The following is an 18,374-nucleotide window of genomic DNA, read 5'->3' on the forward strand; positions in this document are numbered from 1 at the left end:
AAAATCAGTGAAATCGAGAGATGGTAAGACTTCATCCTTCACAAGTCGAGATAAACGATCTCGTGAAATGTGGCCTAAACGTTGATGCCACAACATTGATGAAGTTTCTAAGTCTCGTTTTCTCTTGGTCTTTGTTAAGTTCTCATTAATATTATATGATAACAAAGATTTGGAGAAGCTATCATCTACTTCTAACTTATAGAGACCGTTATCCAGAAAACCAGTACCAAACAATTGAGAATTTAAAGAAATAGTAAGTTTGTCATGACCATGGGAAACATAAAAACCATCAATGTCTAACTTTGGTCCTGATACAAGATTCCGAGTAATCTCGGGAATATATAAGGTATCATAAAGTTTAATACATTTTCCAGTTTTCATAAGTAATTCTAAGGTTCCCACAGCTTCGACAAATAGTTCTTGTCCATTCCCCATCTTAAGTGTTCTTTGGTTTCTTTCCAACTTTCGGATTGTAAGGAATCCCTGGATTGAATTGGTCACATGAACCATAGAACCAGAGTCAAACCACCAAGTATTAGTTGGAACATTTAAATTAAAGGACTCAATTATCATATTTAGATGATTACCTTTCTTAGCTAGCCACTCATTAAAGTTTGAGCAGTCAAACTGCTTATGTCCTACCTTGCGGCAGAACTTGCAGTAGGACTTGCTAGTGGATTTGTTAGAGCTGGAGGGTGCACTTGCATCAGTTTTAAGGACCTTATTAGATTCCTTTTTATGGAATTTGCCCGTCTGCTTCTTCGATTCAGCAGCCATGAGGTAAGCAACATTTGGTTTCTCCAGCTTCAGGCGCTCTTCTTCTTGAACAGTCATAGCAATCAACTCACTCATGGACCATTTGTCCTTCTGAGTATTATAGTTGACTTTGAAGGCTTCAAACGCAGAAGGAAGAGAAGTCATAATGAAGTGGACTAGGAAACCTTCACTGATCTCCATGGTTAATCCCTTAAGTTTACGGGCCATGTCGCTCATCATCAGGATGTGCTCGCGAATGCCGGTGCGCCCGTCATATTTTGTAGTCACCAACTTCAAGATAAGAGTATTAGCATGCGCTTTAGAGGTTCCTTGAAATTGTTCCTCCACAGAAGCTAGATAATCCTTAGCGTTAGGTGAATCAAGAATGCCTCTTCTGATGATTGGGCTGATGGAATTCTTGATAAGCATAAGACACATCTTGTTACTCCTTTGCCATTTCTTATAAGCCATCTTATCTTCAGGAGTGCTCTTATCAGTGAGGGCAAGAGGAGCAGCTTCAATTAGTGCATGATCAAAATCCAGAATCCCAAGAGTCAGCATTAAGGAATCTTTCCAAGAAGAATGATTTTCACCAGTCAAGGTCTCAATGCCCATATTAGGGGCTGGTTAGACGACGAATTAAGATACTTAGGCTAAGGAAAAAGTTAGAGTGACATAGGGAAACTTAGATCTAAAGCATACATAAGTAAGAACCATTATGATAATGAAGCTGTGATAAAATCTATTATAACATCAAAATAATAGACTAGATTAGGTTCTACTTAAACAATCAGCTTTCACTTTGGTTAATTATCAATTATTTAAACATAATGAACAATTATAAGTAAGGTATGTACAATAAGAATGTGACACATCATCTTTGGACAGAAGTGAACATTTAAGCTTATGCACATATTAAGTTTGCAAAACACAAGTGCAACAAACATCGTTAGACAGAATAGAAATAATTGTGTTTTTAGGCAAATGTCATGTGAATATTTAATAATTAAGTGTACTCACAAGTAAGTGAAGGTGCTTAATTAGACTCAAATGACAAGACATAACCCATCATCGTTGGACAGAAGGGAGACTCCTGTTATTAAGTTTAAGCAAAAAAATTTAATTTAAATTTTGTCAAACTTAATATTTTTTTTATTTTTTTAAGAGTTTAACAAAATAAGTATTTTTTTAAACATAATTACGGTATCATGAGATTTACCATATTTAATTTGATAAATAAAAGGAAACGCGTAAAAATGTTACTCGTAAACCCGATAAGATGAGTAGCGGAATATTAGGGATTTGATTTTAGATTTGGTCTTCAAAATTTTAATTAGATTGATATGTTTCCAAGTTTGACACGACTGCTATTTTCGAAAATAGTAATAATAATAATAATACCCAAAAATTAATAAGGCAAGAATATACTATCCTAAATAAGGGAAAACTTGGAGACTAAGATATCAATTTTATTTTTTTTAGGAAAACACAATCAAATCAAATCCATTCCTAATTAAGGGAATCAATTGTATTTCGAAAATTTTAATTAAGGAAAAATATTATTTTCAAAATTTCCTAATTAAGGGAATAATTAATTTATGAAAATTCTTTATTCCTAATTTTCGAAAATTCATATGAACAACAAATAATGATGATGAACATAGAACCAAATTAATTCCATTCCAAATAAGGGAATACTCACGAAAATTATGAAGAACACATAACATTCATATTAAATTTTAATTTTTGAAATCTTAAAATAATTATGGATCTCGAAAAAATTAAAATTTATTTTATGATATCAAGGTGGATTTTCGAAAATAAGTGGTTCAATAATATACCAAAATAAAAACATCGAAAATCAATAGGTTGAATCAAAATCCTCGTTTATTCCAAATTTAGGGAAAACGAAAGAAGAATCGATTAAGCAACATAAGCTCTGATACCACATGTTGGATTAGGATTCCTTAATCATATAATGAAACGTGAATAATGATTAAATAATACCTGGTAGACCCGTGATCGTATGGCTGAGGGACGAAGACATGATCTTGATCGGGTTCCCCTTTAGGGTGTATCGCTTAGAATGAAATTATGTGAGTAGAGAGACAAAGAGATGAGAGGCTCGAAAATCCCTTTTAGGGAATGAGTTTCGGCCGTGTGATGTTAGAATATGAGGGTGTCTCTTTAGTTGTCTGGTAATCTCTATTTATAATACACCTAAGGGGAAACCCTAATTAAGTTTAATTCATCCTCACAAAATTGGCTGAGTTAGGTGAGATTGCCCTCAATTATGTACTATCAGTTGCTCTTATCTCTAACCGGTGTGGAATCTCCAATACACTCATTCATGTTATGTGTTCATGTCGAGGACATCGAGCGTGATAATCTAGGGGAATCTAGTATAATAAACCCTAAACCCTAAACCAACATATTCTTCTCCCTTCTCTTTTATTTTTTTTTCTCTCAAGTCATCATCTTTCTCAATAAACTCCTTTCATCTCGTTCTTTCAAAAAAGTTTATTTGCGCCTCCATACCTTTCCCCTCACTTTCATACTTTTTTTTTAATATCAACAATATCTTTCTCAATATAATAAAAAGTGTGTTGCATTCTTCTTCATTTTTAAGTCGTGGTATTGTTTGTAGTGACTGGGGTGAAAGTTAGTCGTTGAGATAAGTTTTGTGGTGTTTTTATTAATGGTGGATGTGTTTTCATTTGCTTTTTTTTTTCATTTTTATGGAAGCAAATAAACCCAAAAAAAAACCAACGATGTGCAATAATGGAGTACAAAACTCTTAAAAAAAATTATCTTCGTACTGGAGAATGTCGAATATAATGAATTTTCTCGCCAACTCTCTCACACATGTTCAAATGATGGAACTATTCTCTCAAACGCTATGACTGATATGCGGGTAAAAGGGAGGTATGTAGCTGAAAAGGATCTATAAGGGTAAGGAGTGCAACTAAGATTATTTAAAAATGTGAGATTATACTTTATTTATATTTAAATTTTTAAAAAGGTTATGTACCGATCTGTTCTAGACGAACCAGTCTTGGTCTCGGTGACCAACCGCCCAAGTCAAGAACAACTCAAGGCATGCAATAAATAATGGTAAGTTACAATAGCGTTGAATGAGTTAAGGAGTATCCCAAAATATACGGGAATGTCTCTGACAAACCAGCTAAAACGAATTAATTGAAAGATACACATCCCTAAGTAATAGGGGACCACAATGCATGTCAGTTAGTAACTGGTGTCCGACCCATATTATGGTCAGGGCCCATAAACCAAGGCTATATAAATAGAACCCTCTGTGGAGGAGTGAGGTACATTTTTCTCATCTGACCAAAATACACTCTTAAACTAGAGAACTTACTTGAGCGTCAGAGTACCTTTTGTAGGTAACCCCCCGACTGATCGAGCATCAACATTTGACAAAGGAGAGTTGAAGCAATCAGGAGACCAGCGACACATCAGTGATTGTACGTCCAATCATAAGTACTGCCTAGGCCCCTCTGCTTACACAGGTACATGTTAAAATCGACTTTTTCACATTTAATATATAGGTGCAAGAAGAGGGTACTAAGGTGAAGAGAGAATTTGTCTATCTTTCTCTCTCCCACCGGCAACTTTCTTCCCAACAAAAAATGGTAGTTAAACTTCGTTGTGTCTTTTGAAGAAAATTAACACAAAGAATAATATACATGATTGTGTATTTTTATTTTTGGAAGAAGATAATTAAATATGAGGAATAAGATGGAATGATTGGAAGAGTGATATTAATATAATAGTTTTAATATGGAATGATGGGATGCAACTAAGTTTTGAACTTTTCATTTTACAACAAAACTAAGTTTTGATATTTGAATCAAAGTTTTGTTTGAATTCAATATGTTCTACTCATTCAGAAACTTCGTCAAAATCATAATTTATAATTTGGAAGTTGTTAATCAATACAATTAAGGACAATCTTTCGAGATGTGTTATTTTTTAGTTGTGTGATCGCTATCCTCTGTACGGTGTGGATGAAGAGACGGTAAGACATATCTTCTTTGAGTGTAAGTTTCTTGGAGAATTTAGGGATTGTGTCTTGAGTGGTTAGAGTTTTCTTCGGTATTCCATTGTGATGCACAAATGCGCTTTAAGATGTTTAAACCTTTAGGTTTGAAACATGTTACTATTAGGTGTTGGGGAAATTTGGGTTGGTATTATAAGAGAAATTTGAAATCATAGGAATATGGTTATTTTTAAGAATGGACAAGTTGATCTAGTTGAGGTTTTTACTATAGTACAAAGGAAGACTTGGTCTTAGATTACGGTAAAGAAATGATTGACTGATTTCTCTTATTCCACTAGTGCAGATAAGTTAAACAAATGCGGCTATTTTAAATTTACAAATGCGGTCATAGAACCGCATTTGATCAACACGCATTTGTAAATCTGGAATTTACAAATGCGGTCCTATGACCGCATTCATAAATCACATTTACAAATGCGGTCATTTTAGGTAACCGCATTTGTATATTATTCTGAATTAGGGAGTGGGTTTGGGGTTTAGGATTTATGAATGCGGTCTTGGTAAAAACCGCATTCATAAATCACTATTTACAAATGCGGTCATTTACTAAGACCGCATTTGTAAATGCAAATTCACTATTTACAAATGCGGTCTTGGTAAATGACCGCATTTGTAAATAGTGCTTTTTTTTTTGGTACATCCTGTTTTGTGCAGAAACCATATATTTAAATAACCTGCATAATGATTAAACCCAGCCAGACAAATACAAAAATGTAGTAACCAATTGAAATCATCAAAATGTACATTTACAAGTGATCAAATTACATATAATAAAACCACTAATGTTGTTTACTTATGCTAGAGTTATAAAAATTAATGAAGTATGTGGACCAAGAATCTCTAACATATGAAATGCCTTCCTCACTCATTGGTGTTTCTTCTGTGAATAACTGCATTGCAAAGTTGACATAAATTAGTTTCTAGATATATATATGTTCAAGAATTATAAAAATGATTTAACATATACCTCCTTCCAACCAGTTTTAACACCTAGTCTTATAATGGTAATCATCCATTGCATAATGTAATAGTCACACTCATAGCTTCCTGGTTGTTTATTACACTATATAATTCAATAAAAAGTAATATGTTAGTATATTGATAAACAATGATAATAGAGAAAGAAAAAAATTACAAACCTTTACTCTTATGTAGTTCAAATTATTTGAACTGGATCGACCTTTTAGGATGTTATATCCACGCCATGAACTGGTTAATACAAAAAACCTCGTTAGTAGATGGTTAATTAGTAACATATACAAAGTTAAGTTTATACTATACTTACGTATCAATGATATCCTTAAATTTTGTGGGCATCTTCTTGTGTAGGGAACAGAACCACACAGCAGTCTTATCAACCATTGATAAGACAAGTAACTGCCAATGATGCCTATATGATCATTGAAAAGAGTTAGTAAATATTTAAAACATGAAATAATAATAATTGATGACATATAATTAAACTTACTCATTAATGTAAGGGCATAAATAAATTTGTTTTCCCTCTTTTTCCAGGATGTTAGTGATGTATGCTTGAGTCTCAGTTGAGTTTGGTCCAACGGGATTAGTATATGCAGGATCTACGAATCCATACATATTTTCCTTCCCCTCAGTGATACAGACTCTATGCAAAAACCTACAAGTTTTTAGTTAAAGCATAATCAATAATAATTTAACATAAAGTAAATTGAATAATAGGTAAAGATACTTACATCATAAAAAATTGAATTATACTTATATTGAGCTCCTGGTTCCCAGATATAAATTCTGATAAATCTGTGTTGTAAATCATCAGTGGCAGTTCAGTGTTGATTTGAAAAAATGTATTATCCCACGGAACTGGAAAAGGATCATTGCCAATCTGACTAGCAATGAGACGTAGGGAAGCCATAGGATCATAAACTGGAACCTCACGCTTCTTTTTCGGAGTTGGTGGCTGAAAAGGTTCCTACAAGATAAACAACATTTGTATTAAATTATATGTAATATATAAATATAAATAAAAAATAATATAATGAAACGAAATTATTACATGAGGTTCGGGCATAGATCGAATGAGCTCTCTGGGCCAGGCAACGAATGTCTGAAATGCATCGGCCACAGTGGTTACCTCATCTGAAGGTAGTGGAACACGAGCATCAGGAAATCATACTATTTCAACAGTTACCTTCGCCACATCAGGGGAGAGAGGAACGTTATGTAAGGTGGTGGCGTTTTTATAGACTTTTCCAAGTGCCACCACCCGAGGAAGTTTGCCGCCCACTACCAGTAGCTCACAATCCTCTGTCTGCCCATTGATATCATCCCCTGATGTTGGAGGAGCCACACAACTCCCCTTTGTGCTCTTGGGAGTGGGACTAACAAGGGGTTCAATCGGCTCAGCACAAACTTGTTCCGATAGAAACTCTTGTCGCATTCGATCATTCTCCTTTTTCATCTCCAGCCACATCAAATCAGTCTCCTTTCTCATCTCCTCCATTATTTCTTCACGTAACTTAGTCTTCATTTGAGTTTCCTTCTTGGAGGAGGAGGATGGCTGTCGTTCTGAAACTCCAAAATAAAGTTTAATTCCGACCCCTTGTCCAGCGGCACGAACACGACCAGAGTGTTCAGGTCGTCCAATTGCTTCAACCAGGATATCGTGACGACCTTCAACAACAAATGTACCGTCGGATTCCAAGGAATCTTGCAAGAGTACACAAAAATCATATTTTCAATCGTTAATATAATTAATGCTTTAAAAAAATTGAAAATAACAAAAATAACTTACAATTTTTTCGATTATAACCCCGGATTGCTCGGAACTTGGTGCACCGGACTTTTTAATTCGGGCCCTCTTCCATTTTTCATGGCGAAAAGGTGGTGGAGGAGAAGTGACCCCTGTTTCCACATTCTCAGAATACGTCCCCTGTTGAGATTTCTCCTTTTCCACCATCAGTGTTTGCTCAAGTTTTCTATACCCCGAACGAGACATAACGTGCGGGGTAAGATTCTTCAAAGCTATCTCTTGAGCTTTCTTCCGACGATCCTGTCATAATTGAAATAAACAAACTGAAGTAAATAAGATAAACTTATTAATGTTATATAAACAAAAAAGTTACTTCACTTACCATCCAAGCCTCATTTTCACGGCTTTCTCTAAAAAGACGTCATGTCTCTTCATCAATATGTTGGTACTTTAAACATGGATTTTCGTCTTTAAGGTCGCCAAAAATGTATCTCGATGTCAGTCTTGACTTAAAGGTACGAAATTTAAGTGCGATATTGGATAATATCTTTGATCGAAGCGGTTCCACATCAGGAATGTCAAAGTTTGCCTGCAAAATAACATCATGAAATTAAAATTAATTAATCAATATTAAAAAGCATTATATGATAACAATAATAATGTAAAGCTTACCAGAACATCCTCCCATAGCATGTTCCGATCAACCTCTGAAACCTCATCCCATGAATTAATCAAAATGGAGAGCCTCTCACGAGAAACAACTCCAAGATAGCTCATAAACTCATCTGCCTTAGGACCAAAAGCCACTCCAGTGTTGACGTCAATGTCAACATGTGTCTTCTCACCAGCAGCACGTCTCAATGCAAGACGCTTCAATCTAGTAGGTCCTCTACTACCTCGCCCAGATCGAGGTCTGACTGGAGTCTGGTCGTCATCCATGTCTCTGTTAAAAAAATTAGGTAACAAACATTAGTTAATGTGCATCGAATTAAAATCATATAAAAATAATACATAAAATTATAAATGTTTATTTACATGTTGCATGTGGGTTGAATGTTTATATGTAAATTCCTTCACTGTGGTCTTTACGGGTTGCATGTACATCATCAAGTACATCGTCATCTTTATTAGTTATCATTGGTGTGAATGAACGAGTTTCGCCATATTCAATATCATTTATGGCTTCCCCTTGTTTTTTCCCGTGTAAAACGACATACCAATGTTCTGACGTAGGATCTTTCACATAGAAAACCTGAGATGCTTGTTGAACCATTATAAATGGCTCATCTCGATACCCTATCTTTCGAAAGTCCACTAGTGTGAATCCTGATTCATCAATTTTAACCCCACTTTTATTATCAACCCATTTACACTTGAAAACTGGAACGGAAAACTTAGTGTAGTCAATCTCCCATATCTCTTCTATAAACCCATAGTATGCCATTGATCCAAGTACTGGATTTGTATCTTTCGAAGTCGAAAACTGCATTGACTCGGCTTCAAGAGTAACACCAGAATTTTGAACTGTACTCTTTTCATCCAGGGACTTCGTGTAAAATATACAATTATTCACTTCGTACGCTGTACATGAAATGACATCAAACTTCAATCCAGCAGCCAACCAAGTCAAGGTCTCTGATGCCGTTGAATCCTTGAACACCTCATCTTTAAACCAAGGCATGAAAGTTCTATTATGTTCCATCAAGACCCATTTCTCTGCTTGTCTTGGGTTATTTGCCTTCACAATGGCTTTATGAGCTTCTATGTAAGGTACAACTTCATCTGTGTTATTCAATATGTACAAATGTGCTTGCAAGACTTCTGATCGAGATTTGCTTACAATATTCACACCATGTAAACATTTACTTGTAGAACGCCTGTGGTGCCATGAATTAGCTGGAACACCTATTGGATTTGCTTTTGTCATGTACTCTGAACAAAATTCAATACTTTCTTCAGCTATGTACCTTTCAATCATTGAAGCCTCTGGACGATAATGATTTTTCACATAACCTTTCAAAATTTTCATATACCGCTCAACAGGATACATCCATCTTAAGTACACTGGTCCACACAATCTAACCTCTCTTACCAGATGCACCACTAGATGAACCATGATGTCAAAAAAAGACGGAGGAAAAAACATTTCCAATTCACACAAGATAACAACAATTTCATTTTGAAGTTCATCTAGTTTTGAGGGATCAATGACTTTACAACAGATGGAAGAGAAGAATGAGCACAAACGGGTTATGGTGTGTCTAACATTTTTTGGTAAGATCCCACGGATAGCTACCGGCAACAATTGTTGTATCAAGATGTGACAATCATGAGACTTCAACCCAATTAACTTCAAATCTTGCATTGACACTAGACTCTTCACATTTGAGGAATGTCCTTGTGGCACTTTCACACCCTTTAGACATTGACAAAAACTAATTTTTTCATCTTTTGACATTGTGTAACAGGCTGGGGGCAAATATGTACGCTTACCCATTTGTATGGGTGCCAACTCGCCGCGTATGTTCATCTCAATCAAATCTAAACGAGCATTTACACCATCCTTCGTCTTCCCGTTAATGTTAAGAAGTGTACCAATTAAGCTATCACACACATTCTTCTCAACATGCATTACATCTATACAATGTCTGACTTCTAACCTCGACCAGTACGGAAGATCAAAGAAGATTGATTTCTTCTTCCAAATATTTGTCACAGATGACTTTTTTTTGGACTTGCCGAAGGTGTGGTCTATGTTATTTACCTTTTCGTAAACCTCAACACCGGTTAATGGAGTTGGTGGACCACTACCCTCTTGGTGTCCATTAAAGGCTTTTTTCAACCTCCGGTAAGGATGATGACTTCTAAGAAACCTCCGATGCCGAAGATATACTGTTTTCCTTCCATGTTTCAATTGTTGAGAAGCAGTGTCTTCTTCGCATATTGGACACGCTTTGTGACCCTTAACACTATAACCTGATAAGTTACCATATGCCGGAAAGTCATTGATGGTGCAAAATAACATGGCATGAAGCTTGAAAGTTTCATTAGCAAATCCGTCAAATACTTCGACACCCTGGTCCCACATTAACTTCAAATCTTCAATTAGGGGACTTAGATAAACATCAATATCATTCCCTGGTTGTTTCGGACCGGATATCATCATAGACAACATCATGTATTTTCGCTTCATGCACAATCCAGGAGGTAAGTTGTAAATAACTAGTAATACAGGCCATGAACTGTGATTTGTACTCATATTACCAAACGGATTCATTCCGTCTGTAGCTAAACCAAGTCGGATATTTCTTGATTCTTTACCAAATTCTGGAAAGTCATCATCAAATTTCTTCCATTGAATAGAATCAGCTGGATGTCGGTACATGCCATCGCATTTCCTCTCATCTGCATGCCATCTAAGATTCTTAGCATCGTCTGGGTTTGCAAACAAACGCTTCATCCTTGGAATGATGGGAAGATACCACATAACCTTCATTGGGGGTCCATGTTTTTCCATGTCATCAATAGAATCATCATCTTTTTGTTTCAACTTATAACGTGATAACCCACACCTCGGACAACTTTTCAACAATTCAAAATCTTTCCGGTATAATATACAATCATTAGGACATGCATGTATCTTTTTGTACTCCATACCCATTGGACAAAGAATCTTTTTTGCCTCGTAATTACGATTAGGTAGACTATTTCCCTCTGGAAGCATATCCTTCAACAGCTGGAGCAATTCCGTGAAGCTTTTATCAGTCCATCCGTTTATTGCCTTCAAATTCATCAATCTTAACACCGCCGACAACCGTGTGAAGTTAGTTGATCCAGGATACAAAGGAGTCTCTGCATCTTTTGACATACTTTCATATCCATGCGCTTTTGCAAAACACTCAGCTCCCACATCACGAATCATGTCCTCCAATCGATCATCATCTCCATCATCGTGTACTGCCTCATCCATGGTAGAACCCACATATTCTTTAGTTACGGAAACACGTGGTAAATTTAATAATTCACCATGCCATGTCCAAGTTGTATAAGATCGAAGAAACCCATCACATAACAGGTGTTCCCTCATGATATTCACATCCAGTATCCTTCCATTCAAACAATTAACGCACGGACACCTGATCTTTGCTCCATCATGACCACTAATAATCGCGTTACGCTGCGCAAATTGTATAAATTCCTCTACTCCCCTTTCGTACTCATCACTTATACGAACAACATTAATCCAACTTCGATCCATTATATATTCTGGAATATAGTTAGGATTTTCTAATAATTAGTATTCTCTTCAATCTCACACATTTGCCGAGGGTCGAACACCCCCGGACTCAATCCAAACACGATATTTCTATTCTAAAAGTAACAATAACTAACATAACATAAAACTTTTATTAAAATGTAATTAACAACTAACTAAATATTTCACTTCTAAAATTAAAATTCTAGAACAAAGTTTAATACACTATAGAATTCCATAAAGATTAATATCATATTCATTTTTATTTAAGTAAAAGTAGTTTAAAGTGACAATTATAAAAAATAAATGATGCCAGGGAAAAAAAGAAAGATATGCAAAGAGAAAGTGCAAAAAATAAAAATAATTACAAAAATAGAATTTATATATAATATAAATTTAAGAAAATAGAAATTATATAATACAAAAATTCAAAATACACACAAATATATAAATTATTAGTTATTAGTTATACATTCCAAGTTGTATTAGTTATTAATTAAATATATATTATAATACAGAAAAATAAAAATTCAAAATATTAAATATGAATTCAAAATTTTAAATATAAATTCAAAATATTAAATAAATACAACACTAACCTTTAGGTTGATGGTGATCGGAGACGAAGACGAAGGCGTAGGCGAAGGCGGTGGCGGAAGCAGTGGCGGTGGCGGAGCAGAAAAAACTAGCGAGCCAATAGAACAGTAACCACCTATATGCAGAAAACGAGTAAGGAAACGAAATGACAATGCCAAGGAAGTGAATAATGACAATGACAAAAACGAAAACGAAAACAAACGTTGAAGCAGAGAGAGCTGAAACTTACAATGCAAAGCAGAGAGAGCTGAGAACGTTGAAACGAAGAGCGAAGAAGACGAAAGTGAAAGTGAAAACCAGTGGCGCGCTTCTATTTTTAGGGTAAAATTGATTTACAAAAGCGGTTCTAGGGTAAGACCGCATTTGTAAATCAATTTAATTACAAAAATGCCACCGCGTTTTTTACAAATGCGTTTAAACGCAAAGCCGCACTAAATAAATGGTCGTTGTTTTCAAATTTTGTACTAGTGTTTGGATCAGTGTTTGGAACCTTTATGTTGTATGAAGTATTTGAGAAATTGGTACTCGGTGATTTATACTTATAGTCTTGTCCAAGTTTGGAGATTCAGTGAGTTTCAGTGCAGGTTTCTCACAAGTTTGGATTGATATTTATGGCTCTTGGGTGTTTGGCTTACTTCTACTTGCTGGCAAAGATCATGTTCAGTTGTTAGAGAAGGATGAGTTTTATTTATTTTGTATTCCTGTGTGAGAACATGACTTCTTTGGAAGAATGATGTATTTGTATTCTGTTGTGATAATGTCTTTATCATGCCTTTATCACTCTTGACATGTCTTTGTCACTATGGTTGTAGTTTTGTAGAGTCTCATGAATCCTCAGTTAGTTGGACATTAAAAAGATTGATTTGAGATTTTTTTTTATATAAGATTAAAACATTCCTCAAGTATCTAAAAAATTTCGTCAATTTTTATTTTAAAGTATGTTTTCATATATAATTTTAATTTTACCTTCTAAACAATTTATCTATATATATTCTTTAACTTATTTAAGTGAGTGAAAAACATCTTCTCACGTAAGCATTCATCTTGAAAAAAATAATATCAAAAGTTTTTAAATTATGTGTCAAGAATTACAATTCAATTCCTTGTAACCCTCTTATCTAGTTACAAATATTTAAAAAATATTATTTCTTCAAAATGAGCTTTCTCTCAATTCTTTATGTGCATAATTTTAATATTTTATTGTATAATTTATTTAAATTTTACTATAATCTTGGGCCCTTCCATACGTGCTGATATAAAATTAAAGAAAGAAAGAGAACTTCAACTTCTTATATTTTTGTAAAGTTTTCGGCACAAAGAATTAAGTATACATTTTGCTTATCGTTGATTATGACAACATGGGTTAGATCTAGATAGTTTTTTAATTTTTTTATAAGGATTAAAGTATCCTTCAAATACTTTTTATTTATTTAATTATTTATTTATTTTGATGAAAAAAATAATTGTTGATAGAATAATTCTAATACTTTTATATATAAGTCTTCGTACTTGTTAAATAAAAAATAAATATATTTCATATCTTCAAAATATTAATAACATTCACCTTTACATTTAATACTAACTTTATAGAATAAGAAGATAATGCTTTCATCTACAAAATATATAAGAACAAATGACTTCTTACATGATGATTATACCAATAATTAGGGTATTGAAAGAAGTAGCAACTGTGAAGCTTCTTTTTGTATGTACAAAATCATGTTATTTATTCTATGAATGATGAGAGTGAAAAGACCATGATTTGATAAAAATGGAAACAAGTGAAGATGAAAGGAGGGAGGGTAGATGATGCATAAATGATCATGCATTTAAAGGGAATGGAGAATGCTTTAAAGTTCCAACCTCCCTCTTGCCACCTAAGACCCACCATACATTGAGGGAGTGGAAAGTTGGTAGAACTTGTTAATTCATCTTTCCTTTTATTAGAATCTCTTGAATTTACTTTTCACAAAGTTGAAGCCATATCAAAGAAACCACCATTATTTTTCCTCACTTCATTTCATATGCACTTAATCATGTGTATTACACATCTTAGATTCGTAATATGTTACAAGTTATGAATAGTATATGATGAATTTGAAAAATATCATCACAAAATTATAAAAATAAAAAAACTGTTTTCCATCTTAATGAAATAGTACACTTCTGTCTTTCAAAAGTGACTCCTTCCATTATTTTATTTCCACATGCATATGAGGTCCCCCCAAAGGAAAAAAAATAATTATTTCATCTTTGTCTTTCTCTGAAAATGAAGATCGTGAAGTGAATTCTTATGGAAATGATTAAATTTTATCTATACTTGCTATGAGTAAAAAAATTTAAACTAACCAGTGAGGGACGTGTTGTCGATCTAACATTAAATACTAGGTTATGGAATGTGATCATGTGTTGCGTAAACAGAGGACGTGATCCTAAAGCTATGGAAACATTGATGAAACAAATTCAAAGTACAATTAAAAATGTCTGAAAAATGGGTACCAAATTCTAATCTCTTGTCAATAGACAAAAAACAAAAATCGTAAAAGTAAAGGATCCAAGATGCAATCTTAGCAAGAGAACCATGGTCATCATGTTTGATACGAAATCATATATAATTTTTGGCCCTTCAAATTATATACAGTGATGGTTTTAGAAAATAAAATATAATAAAAGATAAATTTATAATTAAATAATATAAAAATTATTAAAATAATAGTATCATTTTGTCAAGCAGACGTAAAAATATCAAGATCTATAATTTTAGTGTCTTCTTGACAGTAAAAAAGAAAAACCAAAATGTTGAAAATTGAGGTACAAAATATAGAATAATTATTTCATATATAAAACTCAAGTACACTTTATCCAAGTAATCACTCCTAAAAAAATTAAATACAAAACTAAGAACAAAGAGAAGAGAAAAAAAGAAAGATAAAACACTGGTGAAAAGATGGTTGAAGCAGCAGAGCAAAACCTGAAATCTTCTTCTACACATCAACACTGCAACTTTGCAAGAGGTGGAACTTCACTCCTTCGGCATTGCTCCGATCTCCGGCGAAGCTAATATACGCGGGACAGTTAATATTAATGTGGTACCTTCCAGAGACCCAAGTTCCGACCTTCCACTTGACCCTCCCGTTGACCTTAACGTTGACCATAACGGTGCCGGAACTTTGGTCCTGCTGCAGGGAGGCGAGAACAAACGGCGCGACGGGGACGGTGTTACCGTAGAGGAACGGCGACCAGACGGTGAAGTCGTGGTGGCCCTGGTAGGTGTCGGGGAGGGCGGTGGGGAGGGAGATCTGCTGGCTGCGGTAGGAGGCGTGGAGGCGGAGCGCGTGGTAGTAGACGCCGATACGGGCGTTGGGGTTGTGGGCCGAGAGGGTGACCTGCATGGTGAGGGAGAGGGTGTTGGGGATGGGGGAGGAGAGGTTGAAGTTTAAGAGGGTGGCGTCTTGGAGCGTGAAGCGGGGCTTGGTGGGGCGGAGGATGACCCATATGAGGAAGACAACGAAGAGGACCAGGAGAATGAAACCGGCGGCGCCGATCAGAATGAGGCGGAGGAGACGGCGGTGTGAAGAGTGGTGGTGGCCGCAGTCCTTGGTGGACATGGTGCTTGTTGGAGAATTACTTGGAGGAATAATAGGTTGGAGAGGGACCTGTGTTTGTGAGTCTGAGTGAGTATATATGTAATGCAAAGATGAATAATAATAATAATAATAATAATAAAATAATAAATAAATAAATAATAATAATAATAAAATAATAAATAAATAAATAATAATAATAATAAAGATAATGGTGATGATAATAATAATAATGATGTAAATGTAGGTGTTTCTTATGCTGTACACTCTGCAATGCCGAATTCAGAGAAAGAGAAATTATTTTGATGCAAAAAATAATTGGTGAAGACCTACCTAGTAGCAGAAGAGTGAAGAAAGAGAAGTACACATGTCTGTGTCATAAGAGTATCTAAGGACTTCAAAAATTCACTACTATTATAGGTTGATATTTTAATGATTTTAAATAAAGTAAAAGTTGCTTTTGTGTTTGTTTATAATAAAAGATTATTTTTTAAAACAAAAATCTTTATAAGAAGCTACTTGAAATAAATTAGGAGTTAACCAAATTTTATTTTTTAGTTTTTAAATTATTTTATAAAGCTAAAAAACGATTAATGAGTTCTGTCTGGATTCTTTGATGAGAAAAGTTGTAACAAAGAGACTCTGATTACTAACAATGTGTTTAGAGGGCGGAAATGTTTACCCTTATTACTATTTTTATATTATTGCATTGATGCTATAAAGGGGAATTTGGTGCATTGAAGGAAGTCTTAGATGAATTAATCATACATAGGTGATATAGTAGAAAAAGAAAAATAAGATAGAAATATAGTGAATGATAAATGAATGTCAGAGTATAAGTATTTCTTTTATTATCATCAGAGAAAGTTATTTTGAGAAATGAAGGTGTGGGAGTATAAGTATTTCTTTTTGTAATCATTACCTAAATTATTTTATTCTTTGGTGATTAAAAAAATTATCATTACCCAAAGAAAACTATGTTTGAGCTAGATTTCTCAATTTCACTCTTAACATATTACTTTGTTTTTATTCATTTACTTAGACTTAAAAAAAAATCTCGGCAGATAAAGTGGGTTACAGTTAAAATGATAGTGACTTTGGTTCAATACAATATTAAAATAATTTTTTTTACAAAAAAATAATTTTGAAAAACTAAAGTCTATCTCTATCTTTTAAGTGTTGTTTTCAAAACATAATTGACTTATATATATATATATATATATATATATATATATTTACTTGCTTTGTGAGTTTATTAAAAAATGTAAAATAAAATAAAATTATAACATGATAATATACTAAAAATATTATATGAGTATTTTTTTTTATAAAATATTAAATAAGTACAATTAATAAAATTTAATACTTTTTTTTCCGAACATTTTGAAAGATTAACTTGTTTACAAAGTGTTTGACGAATTGTCTATATCTCTTTAAAGTTTAATTTAAATTTAACGTTAAATCACATTAGAAAGTCACTACAACAAAATCATGAAATAGAAACTAATTTTAGACATTAAAAATAATTAGTTGCTATTAAATTAGAGATAATTTTAGAGATTATATAAATTTTTTGTTTTTAAATTAGTTTCTATTATTGTTAAATGATTTCTAAATTAGTATTTAAAAACAATGTTTTTGCTACCAAATTTAGAATCTAAATAATTAGTAGTTAAAATTTTGATTGTTAATTAGTTACCAATTTAGAAACCATTTAACAATAATAGAAACTAATTTAGAAACTATTTTTTTTAGTTTATAAAATGGTCTCTAATTTAGTTATTATTGTAACTAATTATTTTAGTATCTAAAAATTGATTTCTATTTGATGATTTTATTGTAGTGAGTGTTTTCAATACTTTCATTTTCTTTAATCATTATATTTTCTCTTCCATTCTTGAAAATCCAAGTTTGTTTGGTTTCTTTTGAGTTGGCTTAAGATCACTTCCTAAGATGTATCTTTCTCTCTTTAATATTTGTATTTATATTCGGAGATTTATTTTATTTTCTTGTAATATGTTTTCCTCACAAATGATGTAATTTATTTTAGTTACTAATTGTTTTAGGTGGAAGAAAACATTAGCAAGTTTGTGAAGAAAGGGTTTCACACTATCTCAAATTGGTGTCATTCTTTAAGATTCCCATGGTATTGCTGGTGAAGAGCATACTCGCTACTATAGTGCTTACGATTTGCCGATAAAAAAAAATAGTGCTTACGATTAGATTCATTTTCATTTATAAATAAAGATGAATGAAGTGCTTAAGGGAAAAAGTAGTATGAAGAATAAATTTGTATGGTGCCCCTAGAAGAGCAATAATTAAAAAGTTTGTATAATGTGAAAGTGCTACCACATACAAGAAACAAGTAAATCT

At 33.4% G+C, this 18,374-nt stretch overlaps 2 protein-coding genes across 3 annotated transcripts; both read right to left on the reverse strand.

Moving 5' to 3' along the window:
- Positions 1–6,316: 6,316 nt before the first annotated feature.
- On the reverse strand, positions 6,317–12,621 carry LOC137818110 (uncharacterized). 2 transcript variants are annotated; one of them, XM_090297542.1, is made up of 5 exons: positions 12,420–12,621; positions 8,238–8,508; positions 6,870–8,154; positions 6,550–6,785; positions 6,317–6,473 (listed from the first exon to the last, which is right to left on the reverse strand). In XM_090297542.1, the coding sequence occupies exons 2-3, from the start codon at positions 8,502–8,504 to the stop codon at positions 7,987–7,989; spliced, it is 435 nt and encodes a 144-aa protein (XP_090153668.1). In that variant the 5' UTR covers positions 8,505–8,508; positions 12,420–12,621; the 3' UTR covers positions 6,317–6,473; positions 6,550–6,785; positions 6,870–7,986. The 2 variants fall into 2 exon arrangements, with proteins under 2 accessions (XP_090153668.1, XP_090153669.1); XM_090297543.1 differs by lacking the exon at positions 12,420–12,621 and having other exon boundaries at positions 8,238–8,658.
- Positions 12,622–15,223: 2,602 nt separating this feature from the next.
- Positions 15,224–16,073, reverse strand: LOC137818084 (NDR1/HIN1-like protein 1). Its single transcript, XM_068621307.2, has one exon. The coding sequence runs from the start codon at positions 16,023–16,025 to the stop codon at positions 15,402–15,404; it is 624 nt and encodes a 207-aa protein (XP_068477408.1). The 5' UTR covers positions 16,026–16,073; the 3' UTR covers positions 15,224–15,401.
- Positions 16,074–18,374: the final 2,301 nt, after the last annotated feature.

Source organism: Phaseolus vulgaris, chromosome 11 (genome assembly GCF_051622355.1).
Source record: "Phaseolus vulgaris cultivar YP4 chromosome 11, ASM5162235v1, whole genome shotgun sequence".
Lineage (NCBI taxonomy): Eukaryota > Viridiplantae > Streptophyta > Magnoliopsida > Fabales > Fabaceae > Phaseolus > Phaseolus vulgaris.

Bases quoted from the DNA above. Each gene is read 5' to 3' on its own strand.
- LOC137818084 (XM_068621307.2), bottom strand. From the start codon at position 16,025: ATGTCCACCAAGGACTGCGGCCACCACCACTCTTCACACCGCCGTCTC.
- LOC137818110 (XM_090297542.1), bottom strand. From the start codon at position 8,504: ATGGATGACGACCAGACTCCAGTCAGACCTCGATCTGGGCGAGGTAGT. The intron at 8,155-8,237 runs GTAAGCTTTACA...GTTATTTTGCAG, and splicing joins TGCTATGGGAGGATGTTCTG to GCAAACTTTGACATTCCTGA.